At 50.9% G+C, this 27,143-nt stretch overlaps 1 protein-coding gene across 2 annotated transcripts; it reads left to right on the top strand.

Moving 5' to 3' along the window:
• Positions 1–868: 868 nt before the first annotated feature.
• LOC102695185 (voltage-gated potassium channel subunit beta-3) lies at positions 869–26,863 on the top strand. Of its 2 annotated transcripts, none has more exons than XM_069186792.1 (14): positions 869–2,402; positions 17,577–17,620; positions 18,399–18,436; positions 19,754–19,833; positions 20,136–20,180; positions 20,933–20,977; positions 21,578–21,621; positions 21,948–22,034; positions 22,191–22,276; positions 23,187–23,307; positions 23,399–23,493; positions 24,169–24,289; positions 25,227–25,315; positions 25,515–26,863. In XM_069186792.1, exons 1-14 carry the CDS (start codon positions 2,077–2,079, stop codon positions 25,602–25,604), a joined length of 1,311 nt encoding a protein of 436 aa, XP_069042893.1. In that variant the 5' UTR covers positions 869–2,076; the 3' UTR covers positions 25,605–26,863. The 2 variants fall into 2 exon arrangements, with proteins under 2 accessions (XP_069042893.1, XP_069042894.1); XM_069186793.1 differs by lacking the exon at positions 869–2,402 and adding an exon at positions 9,665–11,422.
• The last annotated feature ends 280 nt before the right edge of the window (positions 26,864–27,143 follow it).

The following is a 27,143-nucleotide window of genomic DNA, read 5'->3' as shown; positions in this document are numbered from 1 at the left end:
TGTGTGTGTGTGTGTGTTGGCTTTGTGAGACTGTACTCAGACCCCACTCGCAGCAGCAGACAGATGTTCACTGTCAGCTCCTGCTTCTCAGTTAACGGGCTGCTGGGAAAACAGATAAGAGGCTTTGCGCCTCAGCTCTGACTGTGGGCTGGCTGACAACAGCACAGTGAACAGTGAATATAAAAAACTGTGTCTATATACAGTACCCCTGCTGTATATACTGTATACGGTACAAAATGTATACCTGCTACATATTTACTGTACACCTGGTGTATACAGTGTATATATAAACACTGAACACACTGTCCAAACTGTAGACCTGGTGTATCTACACTGTACACACTGGACTCCCAGCATATGTACAATTTATAATATACACACTACACAATTTATACCCTCTGTATATGCATTGCACACCCTATACGCCTGTTATATATGTACTGTATACGCTGTACTTCTGGTGTATCGAAACTATACAGTGTACACCTGCAGTATGTAAAGTACACTGTATATGCTGTACTTCTGGTGTATCAAAACTGTATACAGTGTATACCTGCACTATATACATTGTATACACTGTACCCTTGGTGTATCTAAACTGTACACACTGCACACCTGCAGTATATATACTGTGTACACCCTACACCTGTTGTATATATACTTTACACTGTAAGCTCCTTTCTGTACTTCTGCACATTTAGATCTGTCTATGGGAGGCAGCGCTCTGAGCTATATTACCCAGATAAGGAGCTGTATGTGTTTTTTAAAGCCCGTCACTAATCTGGTCTGGGGAATGCTGGGGGAATTACTGGGGATGTGTGTGTTTTTGCCCACTCTGAAGGGCATCAAGTACAAATCCCACTCTGTCAGCTGTGTAAAGAGAGAGAGGAGAGATAGGATCTAGCCTGCACCTCCCGATCTCTCCCCGAGAACGGTAGTGGACATCCTGGACTGACACTGGACACAGTGCACCATTTTGTCTTTTTTAGAGGAGGAAGAGGACTGGAAGGCAGTGAAGGTGAGAGAGAGAAACGTGAGGTCCCAGGCTCTTTCCTAGGAAAATGGACTGACCCTCGATGGGACCTCTGGGGAAAGAAAATAACTTTCTTCATTTCTCTCTCGCATTGCTGGAAATCTTTCATCCCCAAACAGCACTGCTCTTGTTCCTCTCTAATGCTCACTGATTTAGAAGTTGATTTTAATGTAATTGATTTACTGTATTAGTATCAGTCCTGAAAGAGGTGTGGTCTCTGTATCCCATTTCAAGATGTCTTGAAAGATGTTTTTTGCTCTCCTGAAAGGAGCGAGAATTTGATTTTTTGGCTGTTTCTGAACCAGAACCAGACGTGGTGCCAGAACCCTCTCGGACCAGCGCCGCAGAACAGCTGAACCCGTTGAGCCAACGAGCCAGAACCGGATCATTGGCTTCACTTGTGAAACAGAGGAGCAGAGAGCGGCGATGGGAATTTGATACAAATTAACCTGCGTTTAAAAACTTCCGGATGGAAATACGAGAGCCGGCTGTCCAATTCCTGATTTTAGAAGCTACCTTGATGGAACTCTGGGAGGTGAGCTTCTGTATTGGCACCAGATGGTCCGAACTGTTCCGATTCCTTGTTTTTATATAGCGCCTTCCACCCCGAAGAATCTCAGAGCTCCTTGCACATACAGGAGGGACCCAGCGGCAGTGACACAGCAGCCCCCCTGCACGCGGATCAGGGGTGCAGGGAGACACTGCTGCACCAGCTGGGTCAAATCGGGAATTTGGGGAGACCCGATAAGTGTGATCTTGTAAGACGACAGCAAGTGCAGATCGGGGCTCTTTGGCCAGTCCAGGGGATCGTCTCTTGTTAATTACCCTGTGGCCCGGCTGCCCGTGTTTGAAAACACCGGGCGTGTTTAGAGCAGCTTTTCCTGCCCTTCTCCCCTCGCCCCCAGAGTGCTGCCCCCGCATGCTCGTGTGTCTTAGGGACTTCACCTCCTGCTGTTGGAGACGTTGAGATCAGAAGGCAGCCTTCAGCAGAGCAGATCTGCCCTCGAATGCAGAGCCGCTGCTGAGAGCCCACAGGGGGAGCCATGTTTGCCGGCTCGTCCCGGGGCTCGGTGGGGGTGGCCGGGGCCGGGAAGGGGGGCAGGCTGACGGTGGAGGAGCTGTACGGGATCTCCAGCGGCAAGCGGGCCAAGGCAGTGGGCACGGCCCTGGGGCTGCGGGCGGGGCCAGGCGGGCGCGGGCGCGGCGGCGGCGCTGGCGGCAGGGGCAGGGCTGAGAACGGCACGCTGGCCTCGCAGATCCTGGAGGCGGCGCGGAGGCTGATGGAGCGCCGGCGGCTGGAGCTCTTCCTGCGGGAGTGCAGCGTCTCTCTGGCGGACAGCGTGGCGGACCGCACCGGCATGATCTACAGGTGAGGGGGCGCTCCTGAGTCAGCAGGTAGGAGTGACGGACAGGTGAGTCAGCAGTGCAGGTGTGATGATGTACAGGTGAGTCAGCAGTGTAGGAGTGACGGACAGGTGAGTCAGCAGTGCAGGTGTGATGATGTACAGGTGAGTCAGCAGTGTAGGAGTGACGGACAGGTGAGTCAGCAGTGCAGGTGTGATGATGTACAGGTGAGTCAGCAGTGTAGGAGTGACGGACAGGTGAGTCAGCAGTGCAGGTGTGATGATGTACAGGTGAGTCAGCAGTGTAGGAGTGACGGACAGGTGAGTCAGCAGTGTAGGAGTGACGGACAGGTGAGTCAGCAGTGCAGGTGTGATGATGTACAGGTGAGTCAGCAGTGCAGGTGTGATGATGTACAGGTGAGTCAGCAGTGTAGGAGTGACGGACAGGTGAGTCAGCAGTGCAGGTGTGATGATGTACAGGTGAGTCAGCAGTGCAGGTGTGATGATGTTCAGGTGAGTCAGCAGTGTAGGAGTGACGGACAGGTGAGTCAGCAGTGTAAGAGTGATGATGTATAGGTGAGTCAGCAGTGTAGGAGCGATGTACAGGTTTCTGATTTTCCTGTTAATTGTCCCATTATTCATTATAATCCCCTTCTTCATCACTCCAATATGAAGGAACTGGCACTCGAGTGCCTTGTTTCCGATATGCAGAAGTGCTTGTCTGCGGTTGGAGGAGGGAACATTGAGCTTTATTTTGTGTTTTTATTGCTGGGAGACTTCTGCCTTTTCCCTAAAAGGAAACAGCTCACAAAGAAAAGACATGCAGGAGGGCGAATAGAGCAACAGAATAATATGAATACAACAGAAGGAATATAGGTCACAAAGCAAGAGCAGGGTTCAAAACTCAGGCGCTTAATGCAAGAAAGAGCCGAAAGCGACTGCAGACTTTGTGGGGCTTTAACTCCTCCTCCTCTTCTTCAGCATCATGGGAGGAGGAGTTAGGGTGACTTTTACAACAGGGGAGAGAGGGAGGAAGAAATAGAGTGAGGTCTATTGACAGTGCTGTCAATGTCCATAGTGAACACAGCCTGGACATTGAAACTGGTCACAGGCAGACCTGGCTGTACAGAGAGGACAGGGTTAGTGACCACAGCCTGGACACAGAAACTGGACACAGGCAGCCTGGCTGTCCAGAGAGGACAGGCTCAGTGACCGCAGTCTGGACACAGACACTGGACACAGACAGGTATGGCTGTCCAGAGAGGGCAGGCTGTGCTCCCACTGTCAGCGGGGAGAAGCAAAACCAGATGCACTTCTGTTGGACTGTGAGAAATACTCCAGGATTTGACAGAAATTCTTTCCAAAAATAATCTAAGACCAGAATTCCCAGACAGGTTCCAATAAAAACAAAACACTTCCAATTCTGCTGGGGGTTAGACACTCAGTGTGCTGAGGAACAGAGAGAGATACGGGTAATCAGCCATTGTTCTGGACCTTTGCTAATTATTACTGCTCGGACTGTGCTGCAATTCATCGGTTGCCAGTACAGCTCTTGGAATGTGTGTCTGGGAGAGAGGAACAGAATCAGTCCTGGTGAGCAGGGTGATTAGAACAGCCCAGGGGAAAGAGAGATGGAGAAGTGAGGAGAGGGAGAGAGGGATTTCTCATCCCTTATGAGACATTTGTTGACTTCATGCTCAAACCTCTGGCAACACCTGCATGGACGTCATAGCAGTGGAGCCCTTTTGAATGTGGGCCGGACTGGCCGGACTCCAGATTAACACTCTGATGGACAAACTGGAGTGCCTCTGTCCAAAGCTCATTCTGTTCCTCGTTCTTCCTGCCTCGGGTTTATACCGGATTTTCATTCATCGCAGGCGACAGCAGGGCAGCACGGTGGCACAGAGGTATGCATCAAGGCCTCGCGGCTCTGGGGACCCGGGTTCAATTCCAGACCTGGGGTGCTGTTCTCCCTGTGTGTTTCCACGCGTTTCCTCCCACAGTCCAGAGACGTACTGGTAGAGAAGCGTGTGTATTTGTGTCGGTGTGTACCTGCCCTGCGCCTGCTGCTTGCTGGGTTAGGCTCAGGTTCCCCCGCATCTCTTTCACTGGATAAAGTGGTTAGAAAATGGATGGATGGAATATCTGGGAGCCTGAGGATATCGAGGGTTTCTTACTGTCACTCAGGCTTCTTTATTGTCATCACACACCCGAACGCTAAGGAGACAAAATGTGCTCCTTATCGTCCTCGTCAAAACAATTTGTAAGCTTGCGCGCTCCTGTTTTCTGAAATTGCTGATGCTTGTTTTTCTGCATCTGGTTGTAAAATAAAGTGCCCCAAGTTTTGCAGTAGCCTCGTGTGGCTGTCATACCAGAGTGCCTCCACACGAGGGCAGTGCGGGGCAGCCCAGCCTCATAATGCTGTGCACAGCAATCGCTAGGCGTGTGTCTCATACGCAGCTTAATTGAACCGAAGCTAGCAATGCTGTGGATAAATGGTTTCTGAGCAACAGCCACAAGCAGACAAATCAGACTCCCGCTGAGCAGTCTGATCCTCTCCAGGTTTTACAGTTGTGTTCATCAGACTCATGTTGCACCACATGGTTATGATTCACTCAGGGTTGATCCGGGTTGCCAGTCACACTCCCATTGTACAGCAGTCTGAGCCACTCCACGTTTTACCAGCTTCAGAAAGCCCTTGCACAGAAGCAGGTGATTTCGAGCTTTGCGATCTTATTTTAAACTACGTCAGGACAGACAGACAAGTGAGTTTGCAGCAGAACGAAGCACCCTAGCTTTCTGGCTTCATCGGGACAGTTTGGAGAATCTTCCTGCAGCAGGTCAAATGTGAAATGGATCAAAATAGCTAGGTGGCTTTCTATTTCTGAACCAAGGTTTACCAACAAACCAAACATATCAGCTGGGGCTCAGCTCGGACGATATCTCAGACCCCTGCATGCCATAGCCCCAGCAGCCCGTCAAAACAGAATTATTTCTTGCAAGCTGTGCAATGGGGTGTTCTCTCAAATCGGTACTTAAAACATGGAGGGTGTAGTGGCGGGGGCTCAGCCCGGGCGATGTCGCAGACAGTGGGGTGAGCTCGGGCAGGGAGGGGGGGTTCGCCTGCTGCGAGGGCGCTGGCAGATTTACGTGCTGCCTCTCCGGAGGGAGCTGGCTGTGTCTGTGCAATCTGTCTCTTTCCTCTCCCAGTCCTTCTCCTGACTCAGCACCCTCCACCCCCCTCCTCCAGCATCACAGCAGACAGGTAGCTGTGTGTAAAAATAGCTCCTGTGCCCACAGACAGCACAGGACAGCGTCTGCCTCTATAGAGCGCCTCCTGCTTTCACTCCTGCACCTCTGGCACGCCCTCGAAACCCAGCAGGGGCCGCACACCGGTGGCAGCCCGATCGGAGTTGGGAGAGCGCACTTTCAGGTCTCTCGCCGATAAAGGTGAGAGGCCGTGGAGAGAAGATAACTGCTGCTCTGAGCCTTGAGAAGAGAGGCCAGCTCCAGTGTGAAAGAGCTGGTGTGCTTCAGCAGGGATCCCTGCTGGGCTGTGGCCGTGCCGGGGGCTGAGGAGTGGCTCTAGACTGCTGCTGGTGGGTTTCTGATCCTGGCACCATGTGGCTGGCTGCCACAGTGGCCGGAGATCGCCTCAATCGTTGTGTCCACAGCTCTAGATGGGTAAAACATTTGCACTCGGGGATCAGCAGGGATAGTGATTTGAGGATCAGTAAGGATTCTGGACTCAAGGATCACCAGGGATCTTGGACTCAGTGATCAGTAGGGATCCTGGAGTCAGGGATCAGTAGGGATCCTGGACTCAGTTATCAGAAGGGATCCTAAACTCAGGGATCAGCTGGAAGAAGGTTCCCAGTAAAGGCAGTGGCTTGGAGCATAGTGCAGATCCCCCAGAAACATCCCTGGGATGGATGGATAGATAGATAATACTTTATTAATCCCGTAGGGAAATTGATGTGTTACAGCAGTCCAGCCCAAGACAAGCAAAACAGACATCAGAATAGTTATAAAACAAAAGACAAGAAAATAAATAAAAATAAATACATACATAGGTGTGTGCAAAATGTGCTGATCATAGTCACTGTAAAAACAATAAATTATGTGCAAAATGTGCATAGGTTTATACAGACTGATTGTCCAAAAAGTACAATGGAGCAAACATGCTGTCCATAGACGAGCAAATGAAGGGCTAACAGTCCTAGCCTAGGGCAGCGTTATACACCCTGACAGCCACCGGGAGGAAAGACCTGCGGAAACGTTCCCTTGAACACCGTAGCTGGAGCAGTCTGTTGCTAAAAGTGCTCCGCTGCCCAGTAACAGTCCCATGAAGCGGATGAGAGGTGTTGTTCATGATGGCTGTGAGCTTGGTCAGCATTCTCCTCTCGGCCACCACCTCCATGGGGTCCAGGCTCATCCCCAACACAGTGCCAGCCTTCTTGATAAGTTTATTGAGCCTTTTTGTATCTTTTGTCATGATGCTGCTGCCCCAGCCCACCACAGCGTAGAAGATGGCCGCCGCCACCACTGATTCATAAAAAATGTGTAGCAGTGTTCCACACACACCAAAGGACCTGAGTCTCCTAAGAAAATAGAGTCGGCTCTGACCTTTCTTGTACAGGGCGTCAGTGTTATCAGACCACTCCAGCTTATCATCCAGGTGTACCCCTAAGTACTTGTAGGAATGAACGCCCTCTATGTCCTCACCCTGGATGGAAACAGGTTCAGCTGAGACTTATTCCTTCGAAAGTCGAAGATCATTTCTTTGGTCTTGCTAGTGTTAAGCTGGAGATGGTATAATAAGTGGAAAGGGTCTTCCCCCCTCTAGGTATTGGTCAGCGAATTAACTGGATGTTAAATTGCCAGGAAACTTTGTGCTGGCTCATTTTGAGCAGATGAGCTGTAGAGTGTTTTCTAGCTCAGCTTTGGGTAGTAAGGAGTGGCAGATTGTAATTTAAGGGGAGTTCTAGTTACCCCTCCCCTTAAGGGCCCTAAGCCTTAAACACAGCAGTGTCACCTGACATTTAAAGACAGCACAGAAACTGAGCACCGAAAAAGCTGATTGCAAGGTCTGTGCTGTGTGTGCGCTCTGTCCTCTCTGTGTGTATCTGTGTGTTGTGCATGGGGGCTCTCTGCCTAAGGCAAGGTGTGAGATAGTGTGCCTGTATGACCACAGGTCCTGCCTGTGTGCCTTTGTGAGCATGTGTGCCTGTGTGTACCTGTGAGTGTCTTTTTCTGAGCATGTGTGCCTGTGTGTGTCTTTCTGAGTGTGTGTGCTGGTGTGTGTCTACGTGAGTATGTGTGCCTGTGTGTGTTTTTGTGAGCATGTGTGCCCGTGTGTGTCTTTGTGTGCCTGTGTGTGTATCTTTGTGAGCGTGTGTGCCTGTGTGGGTCTTTGTGTGCCTCTGGGTCTTTCTGAGTGTGTGTGCCGGTGTGTGTCTATGTGAGTATGTGTGCCTGTGTGTCTTTGTGTGCCTGTGTGTGTGTCTTTGTGAGCATGTGTGTCTTTGTGTGCCCGAGCCTGGCAGCGAGAGACAGATGCTCATTCTTCGCTCTACAGACAGATGACCTTGCAGGAGAGTGGAGGGCAGCATTCACAATCAATAAAACATCACTACTTCATACTGGCACCACAACTCACAGCAAAAGTCTCTTACCGCTGTTAGTGTCAGTTCACTACAGGTTTTGTGTAAGAATTCTCGGTGTACAGTGTCAGTGTCTCTGTAGGGCCGGTGTACAGCGTCAGTGTCTCTGTAGGGCCGGTGTACAGTGTCAGTGTCTCTGTAGGACTGGAGTACAGTGTCAGTGTCTCTGTAGGGCCGGTGTACAGCGTCAGTGTCTCTGTAGGCCTGGTGTACAGCGTCAGTGTCTCTGTAGGGCCGGTGTACAGCGTCAGTGTCTCTGTAGGGCCGGTGTACAGTGTCAGTGTCTCTGAAGGGCCGGTGTACAACGTCAGTGTCTCTGTAGGGCTGGTGTACAGTGTCAGTGTCTCTGTAGGGCCGGTGTACAGTGTCAGTGTCTCTGTAGGCCTGGTGTACAGCGTCAGTGTCTCTGTAGGGCCGGTGTACAGTGTCAGTGTCTCTGTAGGGCCGGTGTACAGCATCAGTGTCTCTGTAGGGCCGGTGTACAGCGTCAGTGTCTCTGTAGGACTGGAGTACAGTGTCAGTGTCTCTGTAGGGCTGGTGTACAGCGTCAGTGTCTCTGTAGGACTGGTGTACAGCGTCAGTGTCTCTGTAGGGCTGGTGTACAGCGTCAGTGTCTCTGTAGGACTGGTTTTCAGGGTCAGTGTCTCTGTAGGACTGGTGTACAGTGTCACTTTCTGTAGGGCCTGTGTACAGCGTCAGTGTCTCTGTAGGGCTGGTGTACAGCGTCAGTGTCTCTGTAGGGCTGGTGTACAGCGTCAGTGTCTCTGTAGGGCTGGTGTACAGCGTCAGTGTCTCTGTAGGGCTGGTGTACAGCGTCAGTGTCTCTGTAGGGACGGTGTACAGCGTCAGTGTCTCTGTAGGACTGGTGTACAGTGTCAGTGTCTCTGTAAGGCTGGTGTACAGCGTCAGTGTCTCTGTAAGGCTGGTGTACAGCGTCAGTGTCTCTGTAGGACTGGTGTACAGCGTCAGTGTCTCTGTAGGACTGGTGTACAGTGTCACTTTCTGTAGGGCCTGTGTACAGCGTCAGTGTCTCTGTAGGGCCGGTGTACAGCGTCAGTGTCTCTGTAGGGACAGTGTACAGCGTCAGTGTCTCTGTAGGACTGGTGTACAGCGTCAGTGTCTCTGTAGGGCCGGTGTACAGCGTCAGTGTCTCTGTAGGGCTGGTGTACAGCATCAGTGTCTCTGTAGGGCTGGTGTACAGCGTCAGTGTCTCTGTAGGACTGGTGTACAATGTCAGTGTCTGTAGGGCTGGTGTACAGCTCAGGGGTAGGCTGTCTGTGCCTCCTGTTTTTTGTGTTTTGTCTATCTCTTTCTTCTTCTGTAGTTTGCTGTCTTTTTCTGCTGAGTTCACTGTGTTTTCTCTTAGAATTATTTCCTTTTTTGTCTGGCGGTGGTTTTGTGTGTGTGTGTGTGGGGGGGGGGGGAGGAGATGGTTAATCCCCTGTCCAGCCCTGTCCTGCTCCCCCACCCTCTCAGCCATTAGCAACGCCTTGGAGTTGCTGAAGCTTTGCGGCAGACTCGGCAGCGGGCCGCGAGGGGTTAACAGCCTGTGCAGCAGCAGCAGTCCCTGGCTGTGATGCAGGGAGAGGGAGGGGGAGGGAGGGAGAGTGACAGAGAGAGGGAGAGAGATGGGGGGAGGAGGAGGGGAGGGAGAGCTGCAGGAGGATGAGTGTGTAGGGAAGGGAGTGGTTTGTATTCAAATGAAATTTTATTTTTGTTGCATTCTGTCCGTGGTGGCAGCGTGTGTGAGCCAGTGCGCCAGCGAGCCAGCGAGCCGGCGAGCGAGAGGCAGTGTGGACAGCCGGCTCTACCGTCTCTCACTGTGTGTGTGTGCGGGACAGGAGGAGCGTGCTGGGGCTTTCGTCGCGGAGGAGCAGAGGAGCAGCAGCGATCGGACAGAGCCCGGGCCGGGACGCGCTCCGCCTCTCTCTCTGCGCTCAGCGCAGCTCGCCGCTGGAGGGATCTGCCAACAGATCGGCTCCTTTCGGATCAATCAGTCAGCGGCAAGGGGAGCCGGGGAGAGACGCAGAGCGGGGGGGGAGGAGCGAGCGGGCAGGTGCTCCTCGGAGTGGCGTGGAGTGTGTGTGTGTGTGTGTGTGTCGGCGAGGAGCTGGGCTGGAGCACAGGTCACATCGGAGCCCGGACCCGCGACGGAGAGGGCAGAGCAATGGGAAGAGAGCGCTCTCCAGCTAATCCAGGCCCTTTCTCAATTAATCAATTAGCCCTGCAACCGCTGCTCCTGCTGCTGTTACTATAGACAGGGAGACTTCTGACGGCCTCGTCGGGTCAGCAGCTGTGATCAGGTCCTCTGAGGTCCTCTCTGAATCTCTCAGGTCCTCTCTGGATCTCTCTGGTCCTCTCTGGTCCTCTCTGGATCTCTCAGGTCCTCTGAGATCCTCTCTGGTCCTCTGAGATCCTCTGAGATCCTCTCTGGTCCGCTCAGGCTCTCAGGTCCTTCGCCAGTTGGCGTTTCTGGTAAGAGGGGCCTGTTCTGTGAGAGACCCGGTTGGCGGAGGTCAGGGCCCTGGTCCTGCTGTGGCTGCCTTGTTAAGGGCTGGCGTGTGGACCTGGCAGTGCTGTTGGCAGGTCAGCGCAATTCAGGGATGTTTGGCCGGGCCTGCCAGCTTGTCATCTGATTGCCCTTTTGGTGCCAACATCTGCGTGGGCAGGTTGGTGTTGTGCCCGACTGGTGCCGGGAGGTTTTGCCAGCACTGTCTCTGCATGCTAGTCAGGACTTGAAAGGTAGTGCCAGTGCAGTGCCGTGCCAGGCCTGGTATGGTGTTGGTGTGTTAGTGCCAGTGCAGTGGGTTGGGTTGTGCAGGGCCAGTCTGGATTGGCTTGCTGTGCCAGGTCAGGGCACGCTTGGCATTGTGAAAGCGTCGGTTAGCAGCTGTGTGCCAGGCCCGTCTTGTACACTAAGCTGGCTTGACATTACGTGCATTTGGAAGTTCCAGTGCGGCCTAGAGCTCGGGGTGTGCAGTACCAGTCCAGAGACTGGCCATCGTGTGCGTTGAGCTGTGCCAGTCAAGAAAACAGGGCGGCAGCCGACCCCACATTCAGCACCTCCGGCAAGCGAGCTGCCCGGTACGCGTGGGAACGTCGTGGTGAGCCGGCAGGATGCAGGTGTCCTTCGCGTGCACCGAGCACAATCTGAAGAGCCGCAGCAGCGAGGACCGGCTCTGCGGGCTCCGCTCCACGCCCCTGGGCAGCTGCCCCGGCGGAGGGCAGGGGGGCAACGGGATGGGGCACCACCACAACCTTGCCCCCGCGCCAAGTAAGGGCCGCACTGTCGCCGTGATGACCCGCAGCGTGGTCCAGAGCTCCGCTCAGCTGCCCGTGCACCTGAAGGAGTCGGGCAGCCGCTCCAGCAGCATGAAGTACAGGTGAGCCTCCTCTTCCTCTCACAGCTGCTCACTGGCAAACTCTCACCTCTCTTCTCTGTGTTTTATGACGTTTGAGGCGCAGGGATGAATGTGTGTGATGCGTATTGTGTCACAGTAACATGATTTTAGTGAGTGTGTACTAACATGGTGTGTGTCTGCATGCACTAACGTGATGTGAGTGTGCACTATCACGGTGCGTACAGTATGTGCACTAACGTGTGTGTGAGTTTGCACTAACATGGTATGTGTGAGTGTGCACTAACACGGTATGTGTCTGCATGCACTAAAGTGTGTGTGAGTGTGCACTAACACGGTATGTGTCTGCGTGCACTAACAAGATGTGAGTGAGTGTACAAGATAGAGTGACACTTGCTTGGAAGTGTTCTGCTGTATTTCTCAGCCTCCCCGGAGGCTGTGATGCTGACAGGAGATCGGGTTTGCGTCTCTTTCCTGTTTGGAAGTTTTATTGTTTTTTTTTCAATTCTTTTAGAGTGACCTCAGCTGGCCTCCACTTTAAACAGTCACTGGGCATAACAGTGGGTGTTGGGCTCCTGTCAGGACATTTTAAGGGATGTCATTTTTGGGCTAAAGTAAAAGCAGTGTTCTGCAAGGGGGTGGAAGGCTTTTTCTTTTGTTTGCTTAGCCGAAGCAGTCTTGACTTTAAAGGAATGTGATGGGTGGAATGTGAAAAGGTTGCTGTGAGGACAGGTGAGGGATTTCTTTCTGGGGCTTTTGAAAGCCTTGCTTTGCTTGTGGGTAAAATTTTAGGGCAAATGTCAGTAAGAGCTGTCTCTCCTCCAGTCAGTGTCCACTCTGCTGTGATCTCTCAGTGCTGTCAGTGAGAGCTGTGTCTCCTCCAGTCAGTGCTCACTCTGCAGTGATCTCTCAGTGCTGTCAGTGAGAGCTGTGTCTCTCCTCCAGTCAGTGCTCACTCTGCAGTGATCTCTCAGTGCTGTCAGTGAGAGCTGTGTCTCTCCTCCAGTCAGTGCTCACTCTGCTGTGATCTCTCAGTGCTGTCAGGGAGAGCTGTGTCTCTCCTCCAGTCAGTGCTCACTCTGCTGTGATCTCTCAGTGCTGTCAGTGAGAGCTGTGTCTCCTCCAGTCAGTGCTCACTCTGCTGTGATCTCTCAGTGCTGTCAGTGAGAGCTGTGTCTCCTCCAGTCAGTGCTCACTCTGCTGTGGTCTCTCAGTGCTGTCAGGGAGAGCTGCGTCTCTCCTCCAGTCAGTGCTGACTCTGCTGTGATCTCTCTGTGCTGTCGGTGAGAACTGTGTCTCCTCCAGTCAGTGCTCACTCTACTGTGATCTCTCAGTGCTGTCAGCGAGAGCTGCGTCTCTCCTCCAGTCAGTGCTCACTCTGCTGTGATCTCTCAGTGCTGTCAGTGAGAGCTGTGTCTCTCCTCCAGTCAGTGCTCACTCTGCTGTGATCTCTCAGTGCTGTCAGTGAGAGCTGCGTCTCTCCTCCAGTCAGTGCTCACTCTGCTGTGATCTCTCAGTGCTGTCAGTGAGAGCTGCGTCTCTCCTCCAGTCAGTGCTCACTCTGCTGTGGTCTCTCAGTGCTGTCAGTGAGAGCTGTGTCTCCTCCGGTCAGTGCTCACTCTGCTGTGATCTCTCAGTGCTGTCAGTGAGAGCTGCGTCTCTCCTCCAGTCAGTGCTCACTCTGCTGTGATCTCTCAGTGCTGTCAGTGAGAGCTGCGTCTCTCCTCCAGTCAGTGCTCACTCTGCTGTGATCTCTCAGTGCTGTCAGTGAGAGCTGTGTCTCTCCTCCAGTCAGTGCTCACTCTGCTGTGATCTCTCTGTGCTGTCGGTGAGAACTGTGTCTCCTCCAGTCAGTGCTCACTCTACTGTGATCTCTCAGTGCTGTCAGTGAGAGCTGCGTCTCTCCTCCAGTCAGTGCTCACTCTGCTGTGATCTCTCAGTGCTGTCAGTGAGAGCTGTGTCTCTCCTCCAGTCAGTGCTCACTCTGCTGTGATCTCTCTGTGCTGTCGGTGAGAGCTGTATTATTCCTGTAGTTTGGTACTCACTCTACTGTAGGCACTGCAGGGGCTCATAGAAAAATGGCTGGGGGCTCTGACTGGAGGGGAGGGAATGATTCCAGTGAAAGTCGTTGTGCATTTCTCACCCTCTTCAGCAATGGGGTGCAGCTGGAGTACAAGGATTGATGTTACTTCACAGTTGAAATATGTAGAAGTTTCTCCTTTGGACCGAAACTGATTTCCTTCTTCAAAGCTCCCACAGACACAGCGTTATGTCTGTCTGCAGGGGAGCTAAATAAGACCCCGCCAAATCCCCGCTGGCCTGCTTTAAATGCCAGCGATAACCAATTAGACAAAAACATTAATCAGAGCCACCCTCCATTAACCAGGCGATGGGCAATCTCGCAGGGCCTGTTCCTTGCCTCCATATGGGGACCCTGCGCTAGCGATAGTGCCGTCGCAGTGCAGCGTTCAGGAGGCACTTTCACTCCAAAACAATCAGCACATGAGGAGAATTACCCCCAAAATTACCTCTTCATGCAAAAGCAACACAGACCGACCCCCCCACACACACACACACTGAGCATTCTGCCAGGCTGAAATAGCTGCGCGCTGTTTAACAATTGCACAAGGCTGTAAACACCACCATCCTGTTACGTAGATGACTGAATGACTAGATACTGTATATCTTGTATTACCTCCTGATGCGTAGGTACCATATACTGTACCTGCAGTTTCTACACTGTACATAGTGTACACCTGCTGTATCTATACTGTACACACTATACACACTGTACACCTGGTGTATATACACTGTACACTTGGTTTATATACTGTATATACTGTACACCTGTTGTATATACACTGCCACGCTGTACACTGCTGTATATGCACTTTACACATTGTACACCTGCTGGATACATACAGTGCAAACACTCTACACCTACGCTATACACACTGTACACTTGCTGTATATATATGTATTGTTTTTATATATTCTGTACAGATTGTGCTCCTCCTATGTAGATCATGCATATTTTGTACAAGTGCTTAATATAGTCTATATATAGGGTACAGCTGGTGTATATACAGACTCTGTATACTGATGCTATCATTTGCTCACTGAAACTGCTTCAGTTACAATTGGATGAAAATCGCAAAGCCTGGGAATGAGATATCTTGTCTCACCCCACATATAATTCTTCTGTATTCCCCTCTCTCGCTGGATAGTTAGACACACATTTTTCCATATTTACAGTGCCGTTTACAAAGTTCAGGGCACCCAGTGAGCAAGTCAGTAAGTATATCTCCCATGAGACATTGTCCTCTTGTTGATCTTAAATCACGTGTGCTCTCTAAATCACTCTGTGAGTGATGTCATTATGAGGTGCAGGCCAGAGCGATGTAACTGAGCGGGGATGATGTCATAATGTGATGAAGGGGCAAGAGTGATGTAAGTGAGCAGTGATGATGTCATAATGTAGTGCAAGCCAGAATGATGCCATAATGTGATGAAGGAGTTAGAGTGGTGTAACTTAGCAGTGATGATGTCATAACATAGTGCAAGCCAGAATGATGTAACTAAGCAGGGATGATGTCATAATGTGGTACAAGCGAAAGTGATGTAATCGAGTGGGGGTGATGTTATAATGTGGTGCAGGTGAGAGTGTTGTAACCGAGTTGGGGTGAAGTTATAATGTAGTGCAGACGAGAGTGATGTAGCTGAGTGGGGTGATATGATAATGAGTGTCATAATGCAGTTCAGTAACTTTTGTCTCTCGACAACTTTTGTCTCCCGAGCTAAAGAAGGCTACAATGTTCCTTTTCGAATAGCCAATGTGGACGCCGCCTCCGTGGGGAGCTAAGGCCTGCTGATCCCCTGGGAAGGGCGCTGGCGTCAGCATGGCCTAACCTAAATTCCCCTGCAGCTGGGAGAGGCTGACTGATGCCCTGCTGTTTTTTTGGGAGGGGGGGGGGCCCAGAGAAACGTGCCACTTCCCAGTTTAACAGATGCTGACTCAGGCTGGCGTTTCTGCTGACTCGTGCAGTAACAGTGTCCCAGTGGCTCGCACCTGCAGCTGAGGATGTCCCAGCCGCATGCCGGGCCTCAGTCCACAGAGGCGTGTGTTCTGGGACCCCTGGGTGTCCTCAGAGATTGTCCCGGCGGTGCCCGGAGATCGAGTGACGATTCCGTACACCAGTCCTCCACACAGATCTGCTCCAACAGAGCCCAGCAGGATTCAGGGTGTGCATGTCGGTGTGTGTCCTGGGATGCACTGGCGCCCTGTCCGAGGTGCACCCTGCCTTGTGCCCTTTTCTTGCCAGGAGAGGCTCTGAATTGGATGAAGCGGATAGAAAATGGTTTGTTTGTTCATGGATCATAATTTCACAATTCTGGTAGATTCTTTCGTGTTAATGCGGGGGTCCTCACGGAAGATGATGTCTTTAAAAAGGTGATAGGAGACGATAGGATCCCCTGCACTGGAGCGTGCACATGGGTGGTGATGGCGCCCCCTGGTGTCCACCGTGTCTGCCCATCTCACTCTCACTCTTACTGTGCCTCTTCTGTGTCATGGTGTCTGAGCCTGTGTGAGGGGAGGCTCACAAGGTGACTCATCACATGGTAGCTGGTGAGACTTCGAGAGAGAGGGATGGAAAGAGAGAAGAAGAGGGAGAGCGAGAAAGAGGGGAAGGCGGAGACGGGGTTCAGAGGGAGAGATGGGAAGAGAGTGATGGGAGAGGAAGAGAGAAGTTGGGGGGGGTGGGTATGGGGTGAGGAAAACTGCCAGGCCCTGCAATTGTTCATCCATCTGGGATAGAATCTGCAGTTTAAACATGCCAGCAGCACACTACAGTATATACACACACCATGGGAACAGTATGTACTGTAAGTTAACTACACACCACATGTACAATACGTACAGTTTACATACACCACATGTCTACCATGTACATATATATACAGCAGCTATATACAGTCTTTTACACTGAATGTGCTCCATATACAGTCCATTTACATAGCAGGTCTACAGTACTGTATATGCAGTAAATATATACCGCATGTAAAAAATATTTAGCAACTATACACTATGTACAGACTCTATATGCCAATATAATTCATTCATTGTAAAGGTTGTACATACAACAAACAGCATATACTGTACATATACTGTACTATACATACTGTATTGCAGAATTACAATAGGTGCATGTGTAAAACTCAGCAGTTAAGAATGAAATTGGTTGGGATTTAAGCACCCGTGTGTTAGAAAGTCAACTTGGCAAACTATCTGTATCCCTTTTATCTATTTTTGGAAAACAGCAAATCACAGTGAATTACTCCAAGATGCGGGGGGTGTTTGGAGCTTTGAAGAGTTTGAGATGAAGAGACACTTGTCTGGATTGTGTAGAGAGCTTCTGTTATTGTGTGTTCACTTTGCTGTCATAATCAGTGATACTGTGAAGTTCCAGATGAGCTGGACTGAGTGTCTTTACAGTCTCTACAGATCTGATGGTGAGGAGTGTGAATGTGAAGATACAGATGAGCTGGACTGAGTGTCTTTACAGTCTCTACAGCTCTGATGGTGATGAGTGTGAAGGTGAAGTTATGGATGAATAGAGATGCATGGATTGATGTCATGTTGATTTCTTAATGTAAATTTGTTTTTAAATCATTTTGTTGTAAGGATGGACTTTGAGCTATCTGCCCTTTCTGTTGGAGACTTGACAGTCTAAATTTCTGTGGGAAACAAGTCTGATCCACTCCAGCTGCTGTGTGACAGGCAGAAGATATCCAGCCCCATCCACACCCAACCACTTCCCACCTCAGAAAAGGTGTCAGGCTCACACTGTCCACTCACTCTGCAGTCACAAAGAGGAAACCACTGACATCATGCAAAATGGATTTTTCATCTCTTGAAAACTGGCTACTGGTACAAATAAGTATCAGGATCACTAGGCAGGGTCTCCAGCCCTGTTCCCAAAGATCCAACCCAATCCGGTCTCCCTGAATATCCTATTTCTAAAAAAACGGCAACACCTGCAAGGCAGGGACAGAGATCTGTCGACCACTCCCATGTGAGTTATCCCAGGACATCAAACTTGCGAGGCTGCGGCTGGAGACCCCTACAGAACACCGTACGAGCTGACCCCTCACCTCCTGTCTCTGCCCTTGTTCGCAGGAACCTGGGGAAATCTGGCTTAAGAGTGTCCTGCCTGGGACTGGGTGAGTTTCTGCACAGACTCCCACTGCCCACAGCAACTGATGGACCGGTATTGTAAAGGCAGCACCAGGAGAGTTGTAGGAGGTGTGACTGGAGACGGGAAAAGCAAAGGAGGGAGTGTGGCTGGGGAGTGGAATAGCGAAGGAAGGGGTGTGACTGGGGACTGGAACAGAGATGGAAGGGGTGTGGCTGGGGACTGGAACAGCGAAGGAAGGAGTGTGACTGGAGACTGGAATAATGAGGGAGGGGGTGTGGCTGGAGTCTGGAATAGCCAGGGATGGGGCATCTAGAGCCTGGAACAGCCAGGGAGGGAGTGTGGCTGTGGGCTTGAACATCCAGGGAGGGGGTGTGGCTGGGGATTCACACAGCCAGGGAGGGAGTGGGGATGGAGACTGGAACAGTCAGAGAAGGGGTGTGGCTGGGGACAGTGCTGCCCTTTTCAGATGTCTCTAATAATCACAATCATACTCACTTCACGAAGAAAGATCCGATTCCTGTTCCACAGCAGTTCGATCCACTCCAGGTTTTACTCCAGCTGCAGGAGATTAAAAGACCTGTTTCCTTCTCTGGAGTAAGGTGGAGATAAAGGAATAGTCTATAACATAGTAATATAGTTTGAGATGTGTTGGCTCTCCTCCATCATACCTGTGGCTGCTGGTGACACCTGACAGGCTGCAGGTTCTGCTCCTGCTGCTCTGAGACACCAGTGTCGTTAGTTTTCCAGCTGTGCCACCCTCTCCACTCCTCACTCACCCCGCTGTGTTTCCTGTTCATGTCCAGGCACCTGGGTCACCTTCGGCTCCCAGATCTCTGACGAGGTGAGTGAGTAGACTGACATATCGACTGATACTCTGACACACTGAGAAACTGACATTCTGACACTCTGACTGACACAATGACACTCTGTCTGACTGACACAGACAGACACACTGACTCTGTCTGACACTCTGACTGACACAATGACACTCTGTCTGACTGACACAGACAGACACACTGACTCTGTCTGACACTCTGACTGACACAATGACACTCTGACTGACATAGACAGACACACTGACTCTGACACTCTGACTGACACAATGACACTCTGTCTGACTGACACAGACAGACACACTGACTGTCTGACACTCTGACTGACACAATGACACTCTGTCTGACTGACACAGACAGACACACTGACTCTGTCTGACACTCTGACTGACACAATGACACTCTGTCTGACTGACACAGACAGACACACTGACTCTGTCTGACACTCTGACTGACACAATGACACTCTGTCTGACTGACACAGACAGACACACTGACTCTGTCTGACACTCTGACTGACACAATGACACTCTGTCTGACTGACACAGACAGACACACTGACTCTGTCTGACACTCTGAATGACACAATGACACTCTGTCTGACTGACACAGACAGACACACTGACTCTGACACTCTGACTGACACAATGACACTCTGACTGACTGACACAGACAGACACACTGACTCTGTCTGACACTCTGACTGACAAAATGACACTCTGTCTGACTGTGTCTGACTGACACTGACGGACACACTGACTCCTTCTGACAGTCTGACTGACACAATGACACTCTGTCTGACTGACACTGACAGACACAATGACTCTCTGTCCGACAGTCTGACTGACACAATGACACTCTGACTGACACTGACAGATATACTAATTGACTCACTGACACCCTGGCATATTGATTGACTGATACACTGACACTCTGACTGTCAATGACTGACACATTGACACTATCTGACTGAAACTCTAACAGACACACTGACACTGACAGACATACTAACTCTTTGACTGTCTCTCTGTCCGACACTCTGAAAGACACACTAACTCTTTGACTGTCTCTCTGTCCGACCCTCTGACAGACATACTAACTCTTTGACTGTCTCTCTGTCCGACACTCTGACAGACATACTAACTCTTTGACTGTCTCTCTGTCCAACCCTCTGACAGACACACTAACTCTTTGACTGTCTCTCTGTCCGACACTCTGACAGACATACTAACTCTTTGACTGTCCCTCTGACTGACACATCGACACTGACTGACGTACTGACAGAAACACTGACTCTCTGACAGTCCGCCCTGTCTGTTGTGCAGATGGCGGAGAGCCTGATGACAATCGCGTACGAGAGCGGCGTGAATCTTTTTGACACGGCGGAGGTGTACGCCTCTGGGAGGTGAGTCTGCCCCCGGCACAGTCTCGGTTAACTGCACGATTAATTCAGTATCCTATCTGAGCGGCTGTAAGCTTGCTTCCAGGGGGAATAGGGGACAGGTTATACTATACTGCCATCTAGTGCTGGGAGGCAGAACTGTAGGATTTACTGTTGGTGAAGGACAAAGCAACATCTGTAGCCCTATGGTGTCAGAGTGTATGAAGCGTCAGACAGAGTGGTGGCTTCACAGTCTTTCTCCCCCTCTCTGCTCTCCCGTTTTCTCACCCACTCTCTCTCTCTCCTCCCTGTCCATCTCTCTCTAGAGCTGAAGTCACCCTGGGGAATATAATCAAGAAGAAAGGATGGAGGTAATAAAACCGACCGATCCATCCATTCCTTATCGGAAAGCCGATTATTCCCACTGAGGTTCACGGCACATCCCAAAAACACTGGGAGCGAGGCGGGAAGACCTCTGGATCAGACGCCACTACGTCGCAAGGCGCGCACGCAGACGTATACTCACACACACACACACACACACACACACACACACACACACACACACACACACACACACACACACCGCCTCTTGGCCATCCTGTCTCTGGACTGTGAGAAGGAACGGTAGCACTTGGAGAAAACCTACATAGACATGCAGGGAACATGCACACTCCTCACAGAAGGTACCCCAGTCCAGACTCAAGCCGAGGACTAGAGGCTGAGAAACTGTCATTCTAACAGACACAGCACTTTCCCGCCCTAAAGAAAATGATTGAAACCATCAGAATATCTGACTTTCCATGGCCTAGGGAAAGGCTGTGTGCCTGGGACATTCACTGTTGGAGCTCAAGGTACAGACTGACACACAGAATCACTTGAAATGATGCACCTTTCCCTGCTTTATTAGTATTATTAGTGTATAACGCCTGATTCTACCCAAACAAGCTACAGGGGTCTCTGTGATTTTTAATCATGCACATGTTGGCACACATGAACACTGCTGGACTCATCTGGACTCATCTGGGCCCAGGGCCCCACTCCCACAGTCTGGCTCTCTGTGTCTGTGTCCCAGTTCACAGCACCGCTGTTCCATGTGTGAATCTCTCTCTCCCTTTCGCAGGCGCTCCAGTTTCGTGGTCACCACCAAGATTTACTGGGGAGGACAGTAAGTCCGCAACTGTTGTACTTACTGAAAACCGAGATTAGGAAATCACCCCTTTCCTAACCCACCTCTCTGCTACTGTATTCATGAACATGGCTCAGCCTGTAAGGCAGTTGCTAACTGTGCCTAGGATTCTGCAGGTGATGACCAGGGATAATTTACTGAAGTTAGCACCTGTTCTCCTGTCAGGCTCTGTGCAGAGTCCCAGGGTGAATAGACAGTGGACATGAGTGTCTCTGATGAATACAACAGCCAATCAATTGAAACATTAGCTCTTTGTTCAGCTGTCAGCATCTGTGAATAACTTCATAAACACTTCAGAAAAAGCAATGTTTCTTCACTAGCAACCTGGATCTCAAAAATACAAGGACAAAACATTTGTTTTAATTATAAAATGTTATTTTAAGTATCCATGTAGGTATTCAAACAAGAGACAAAGCATTAATGAAGAACTTGTTAGGCTAGTATACTGTTGCTGTATCCAAATATACATTTACAATGATACATATGTGGATATGATGTGAATATCATTATTGCTATGAAGTTCACTAACAACAAAATATGTTAATACAAATTATTAACATATTTTCTTTTGTCCACCAGGGCGGAGACAGAGAGAGGACTGTCCAGGAAGCACATCATTGAAGGTAACAAGTCTCAACCTATGTTACATCTTAAACATTAAAACTGTGTGTGTAAAGAGAGGGACAGCAGTGGCTCTAGCAGTGTCTACAGTCCTGTCAGGTGTGACAGTGTGTGTGTGCTGGTGGATTCAGGGGGAGTGTGAGAGGAGAGGGACAGCAGTGGCTCTAGCAGTGTCTACAGTACAGTCAGGTGTTACTGTGTGTGTGTGCTGGTGAATTCAGGGGGAGTGTGAGAGGAGAGGGACTGTAATGGGCACTGTTCTCTTGTACACCAGTGGGGTGAGTGTTTGTGTTGGGAGTGTGAACTGACACAGAACTGCTGTCTACAGGGCTGAAGGGATCACTGTCCAGGCTGCAACTGGAGTATGTGGACATTGTGTTTGCCAACCGTACTGATGCCAACAGCCCGATGGAAGGTCAGTCAGTGTGTATTATTCATTGTGTCAATTAATCAGCCATACAGTGTTCTTGAAGTCAGTTATCGAAGGAGTAAATATTGGTGTTACAGCACAGATGGTACTGCTGTATGCTATACCCCTGTGGTAAGAGTGTTGTGTGAATGTCTGTTTCAGAGGTGGTGCGGGCCATGACCTTCGTGATCAACCAGGGCATGGCCATGTACTGGGGCACCTCCCGTTGGAGTGCCATGGAGATCATGGTGAGACCAAAGCACCACACTGGGCTTACTGGGAAGAGCTTGAGCTTTTTGTGATCTGTGCTTTGTTCTGGTCCAGCTGAACGATAAGCCAGTCGAATCTGGACTGAATCTGCTGAGTGATCCAAATCTGACAACAGCTGCAAAGAGTGCATATGCAGTCTCTGGCCACAAGGGGGTGCCACTGTATTGGCCTTTCATTCCAAATTCTGCAGGGACTCCTCCTGGCCCCTGAGGACCTGCAATCTAGTGTGACTGAGGAGTCAGGGTCTGGCCAGAAAGGCAGGAGGATATTGGAAAGGTTTCTCTGTACTATTGTGTTGTTTTATGTACCAGAGGTTTCCAGTGCCACTGCTGCAGGGATTATAGATCATCATTAATTCATCACTTTCAAAACAACTGGGACAGTAGAACTGTGATTAATTAAACCTTTCACTTCTGAAAGACCAGAGTTTAGTTACAATTTATAGCTGAACAGATACGTTGCTCAATAATAATACCCGATCATTGTTCGCCCAGAGTGAAATCACTGCGTGCTGTCATCAGTCGAACACTTGTTTAACAGGATGCAAGATGCCTTGCTGTACGTATCCTGGGGAATACGAGTCTTGTCATATAAGATGATCAGGGTCTTTTAAGCAATAGGAGTCTCATCTTATAAGATGATCAGTCTTGTAAGCAAGAGCCTTATAATAGTCTTATAATTTTCTTATAAGAAAATCAGAGCCTTATAAGCACTGGATCTTGTCTTATATAAGATGATCAGGGTCTTATAAGCAATAAAAGTCTTGTCTTACAGAACCAGAGTCTTGTCTAATATTCTGATCTCGTCTGTAATCTCTCTTTGGTTTTATTTTTGCCACCACTGCCATCGCTGGCTGTGCTAAACTGTGTTTCTCCCTCCGACCACCAGGAGGCGTACTCCGTGGCGCGGCAGTTCAATCTGATCCCTCCGGTCTGCGAGCAGGCGGAGTATCACTACTTCCAGAGGGACAAGGTGGAGGTGCAGCTGCCTGAGCTCTACCATAAGATCGGTGGGTGGCTGTGCCGTGGGCGAGGGCGCCGGCGCTGTGGGAGGCTCCGGAAGCCGTTGTCACCCTGTGTGTCTGTCTGTCTTGCTGCCAGGGGTGGGCGCGATGACCTGGTCCCCACTGGCCTGCGGCCTGATCACGGGAAAGTACAGTGAGGGCGTCCCAGACTGCTCCCGAGCCGCCATGAAGGTGAGACCCCGATATAGACTGAGACCCCAACACACCGACACTGACTGAGACCCCAACACACTGACGCAGAATGAGACCCCGACACACCCACACAGACTGAGACCCCAACACACTGACGCAGACTGAGACCCCGACACACCGACACAGACTGAGACCCCGACACACTGACATAGACTGAGACCCCGACACACTGACGCAGACTGAGACCCCGACACACTGACACAGACTGAGACCCCGACACACTGACACAGACTGAGACCCCAACGCACTGACACAGACTGAGACCCTGACACACTGACGCAGACTGAGACCCCGACACACTGACGCAGACTGAGACCCCGACACACTGACACAGACTGAGACCCCGACACACTGACGCAGACTGAGACCCCGACACACCGACACAGACTGAGAGGCCAACACACTGACGCAGACTGAGACCCCGACACACTGACACAGACTGAGACCCCGACACACTGACACAGACTGAGACCCCGACACACTGACACAGACTGAGACCCCAACGCACTGACACAGACTGAGACCCTGACACACTGACGCAGACTGAGACCCCGACACACTGACGCAGACTGAGACCCCGACACACTGACGCAGACTGAGACCCCGACACTGAGCCTCCAGCGCTGCCTGCTCCCTGACTCCTCCTCTGTGTAGGGCTATCAGTGGCTGAAGGAGAAGGTGACCAGTGAGGAGGGGCGCCGTCAGCTGGCCAAGATCAAGGAGCTGCACCTGCTGGCGGATCGGCTGGGCTGTACAGCTGCACAGCTGGCCATTGGTAGGGCCTCAAGTGACCCTCAGTGACGATGAGAGCGGGACCGTGTGACTCTGAACCATCGCAGTGGCTCTAAGGCTGCAGTGCTGTGTGTGTGGATACTGCAGTGCTGTGTGTAGGTGCTGCATTGCTGTGTGTGTAGATATTGCAGTACTGTGTGTGTAGATGCTGCAGTGCTGTGTGTGTAAATGCTGCAGTGCTGTGTGTGTAGATACTGCAGTGCTGTGTGTAGGTGCTGCAGTGCTGTGTGTAGATGCTGCAGTGCTGTGTGTGTAAATGCTGCAGTGCTGTGTGTAGATGCTGCAGTGCTGTGTGTAGGTGCTGCAGTGCTGTGTGTGTAGATACTGCAGTGCTGTGTGTAGGTGCTGCAGTGCTGTGAGTGTAGATGCTGCAGTGCTGTGTGTGTAAATGCTGCAGTGCTGTGTGTGTAGCTGCTGCAGTGCTGTGTGTAGGTGCTGCAGTGCTGTGTGTGTAGCTGCTGCAGTGCTGTGTGTAGGTGCTGCAGTGCTGTGTGTGTAGATACTGCAGTGCTGTGTGTGTAGGTGCTGCAGTGCTGTGTGTGTAGGTGCTGCAGTGCTGTGTGTGTAGATGCTGCAGTGCTGTGTGTGTAGATGCTGCAGTGCTGTGCGTGTAGATGCTGCAGTGCTGTGTGTGTAGGTGCTGCAGTGCTGCGTGTGTAGGTGCTGCAGCGCTGTGTGTGTAGGTGCTGCAGTGGTGTGTGTAGGTGCTGCAGTGCTGTGTGTAGATATTGCAGTGCTGTGTGTAGGTGCTGCAGTGCTGTGTGTAGATGCTGCAGTGCTGTGTGTGTAGGTGCTGCAGTCCTGTGTGTAGATGCTGCAGTGCTGCGTGTGTAGGTGCTGCACTGCTGTGTGTAGGTGCTGCAGCGCTGTGTGTAGCTGCTGCAGAGCTGTGTGCTCAGTGCTCTTGTTGTCTCCCTCAGCCTGGTGTCTGCGCAGTGAGGGGGTCAGCTCTGTCCTGCTGGGGGTCTCCAACACTGAGCAACTTATCGAGAATCTGGGCTCCATACGGGTAAGAGCCGGGCGTGGTCTTGGGGCACTTCACCCTCAGCAGTGTCACACTCAGCCCCACAGCATCTCTCCGGCTCACCGCCTGGCTGTGGGCACGGGCACGGGCAGCTCAGACCCCCAGCACTGTCCGAGCTTGTGAGGTAACGTCCGCTCTCACGCGCTCAAGGTAAACGAGCAGCCTCTGTCTCTGTCTGCTTCAGGTCCTGTCTCAGCTGTCTCCGCAGACCGTGAGCGAAATCGACTCTCTTCTTGGGAACAAGCCACACTCCAAGAAGGAGCCCCGTGCGTGAGGAGAGAGCAGGAGGCGGGGAGGGAGGAGGAGCAAGAGTTTGGGAGAAAGGACCGGAAGAGACAGAGGAGAATGGAGCAAGGAGCCATCAGCCAGATGAGAGGCCATCAGATCTTCAGCTCTTCTATAACCTAAGCATGTCTTTAAGCATTGCGCTTCCAGTACTAAGATATATACATATTTATACGAATATAAGAAAAATGAAACAATTACCGACACAAGAAACTGTAAATGACAGTGTACACTGGGGAAACTTTTCCTCTCGGACAACAAGAACGAAAGAGAAACATTCATTTGTTGTTGAGAAGATAGGTTTGGCAATCAGGGCAACATGGTGGAACAGGAAACTGCTAACATGAACAAGAGAGAGGAAGGGGATTTGGGGTCATTTTAGCTCCCACACCTATTTCACAGCATCCTGATCCCAGGACTGACATAAAAAAAATGATGGATTCTCAGCTCAGTCTTCCTTAATTTGCTTGTGCGTTTCCCTTTAAGGAGGAGGGCGTGGTTGAGGAGGGGGCGTGGACTGTCAGCCAAAGGAGGAAGCCTGTAATGGGTGTGGCCTTGACTTTGAGACCAACACCCCTTCCCTTCTCCCACTCTTTAAAGGGACAGCGTCTCAAGAACGAGACGTCCGTTTCTATCAGCACATACTGTACATGTGCGGTGTATATCCTACCGAGGAGCAGCAGGAGTAAAAGATTGTAAGTATCATTGTTACTGTTCGATTCCAGAATCAGTGTGGTTCCGATTTTGGATGGAAAGTGGGTGGACCACAGCAGATTGGTGGCCTCTTTTAACCTTTCAGTACTTTTTAGCATTTACTACAACTATCCTTTTATTCCTCCAGACAGAATTATGCGTGCAGAAATATTCAAGGTAGGAGAGTAGAAGACCTCTGCTTATGTCTGTAACTGGATAGAGTATTGTCCCTCTGTATCTTAATTTCACACACAACAGACATCTCATCTACTGTCACTTGCTCAGGAGACACGGGAGAATAAATTCATGAATTCTGTAAGACTTTCAGGAACGTCACAAACAAGAAGAGATCCATCCGGCCTGCCTGGTTCGTTTGGTGTCTCGGTGGATTGTAGATCCCGGGATCTCTTCAACCAGTCCTTTCTTAAAGGACCCCAGGGAATGAGGCTCGCCCATGCGTCTGGGGTAACTTGTTGCAGACCCCTACCACTCTTGGCATCCACTTGCATCTTCTGGCAGTCTCCTGTGGTTGCCTTCGTCAGCAGGCTTTTGACGGATGAAGTCAAGAACTGAATGTTTCAGATTCTGGGGTGGGGGTCAGTATCTGCTGCTTCATCTGGGACCCCTGCGTGTGGAAATGGCCACTTTAGGGCACCAGCAGCCCACGTTCCTTCTCCTCTGGGCGGCAGTGCAAGTCAATCCAGCGATCGCGTCGGTCGCGGTGCAGAATCCCATGGCGCACAAGGTCCTGGCTCGATCCGGATGAGACGGCCCACACTGACATCCTTTATCTGGTGTGAGACCGGTTTCCTGCTGGACATGTGCGCAGTGTGGA

This window comes from Lepisosteus oculatus, chromosome 3 (assembly GCF_040954835.1).
Source record: "Lepisosteus oculatus isolate fLepOcu1 chromosome 3, fLepOcu1.hap2, whole genome shotgun sequence".
Lineage (NCBI taxonomy): Eukaryota > Metazoa > Chordata > Actinopteri > Semionotiformes > Lepisosteidae > Lepisosteus > Lepisosteus oculatus.
Note: the sequence above shows the minus strand (reverse complement) of the source record. Positions and strands in the feature narration are given on the sequence as shown.

Coding starts and splice junctions, on each gene's coding strand:
- LOC102695185 (XM_069186792.1), top strand. CDS start 2,077: ATGTTTGCCGGCTCGTCCCGGGGCTCGGTGGGGGTGGCCGGGGCCGGG. Junction 22,277..23,186: donor GGAGTGCCATGGAGATCATG/GTGAGACCAAAG, acceptor TCCGACCACCAG/GAGGCGTACTCCGTGGCGCG. Junction 23,308..23,398: donor TGAGCTCTACCATAAGATCG/GTGGGTGGCTGT, acceptor TCTTGCTGCCAG/GGGTGGGCGCGATGACCTGG.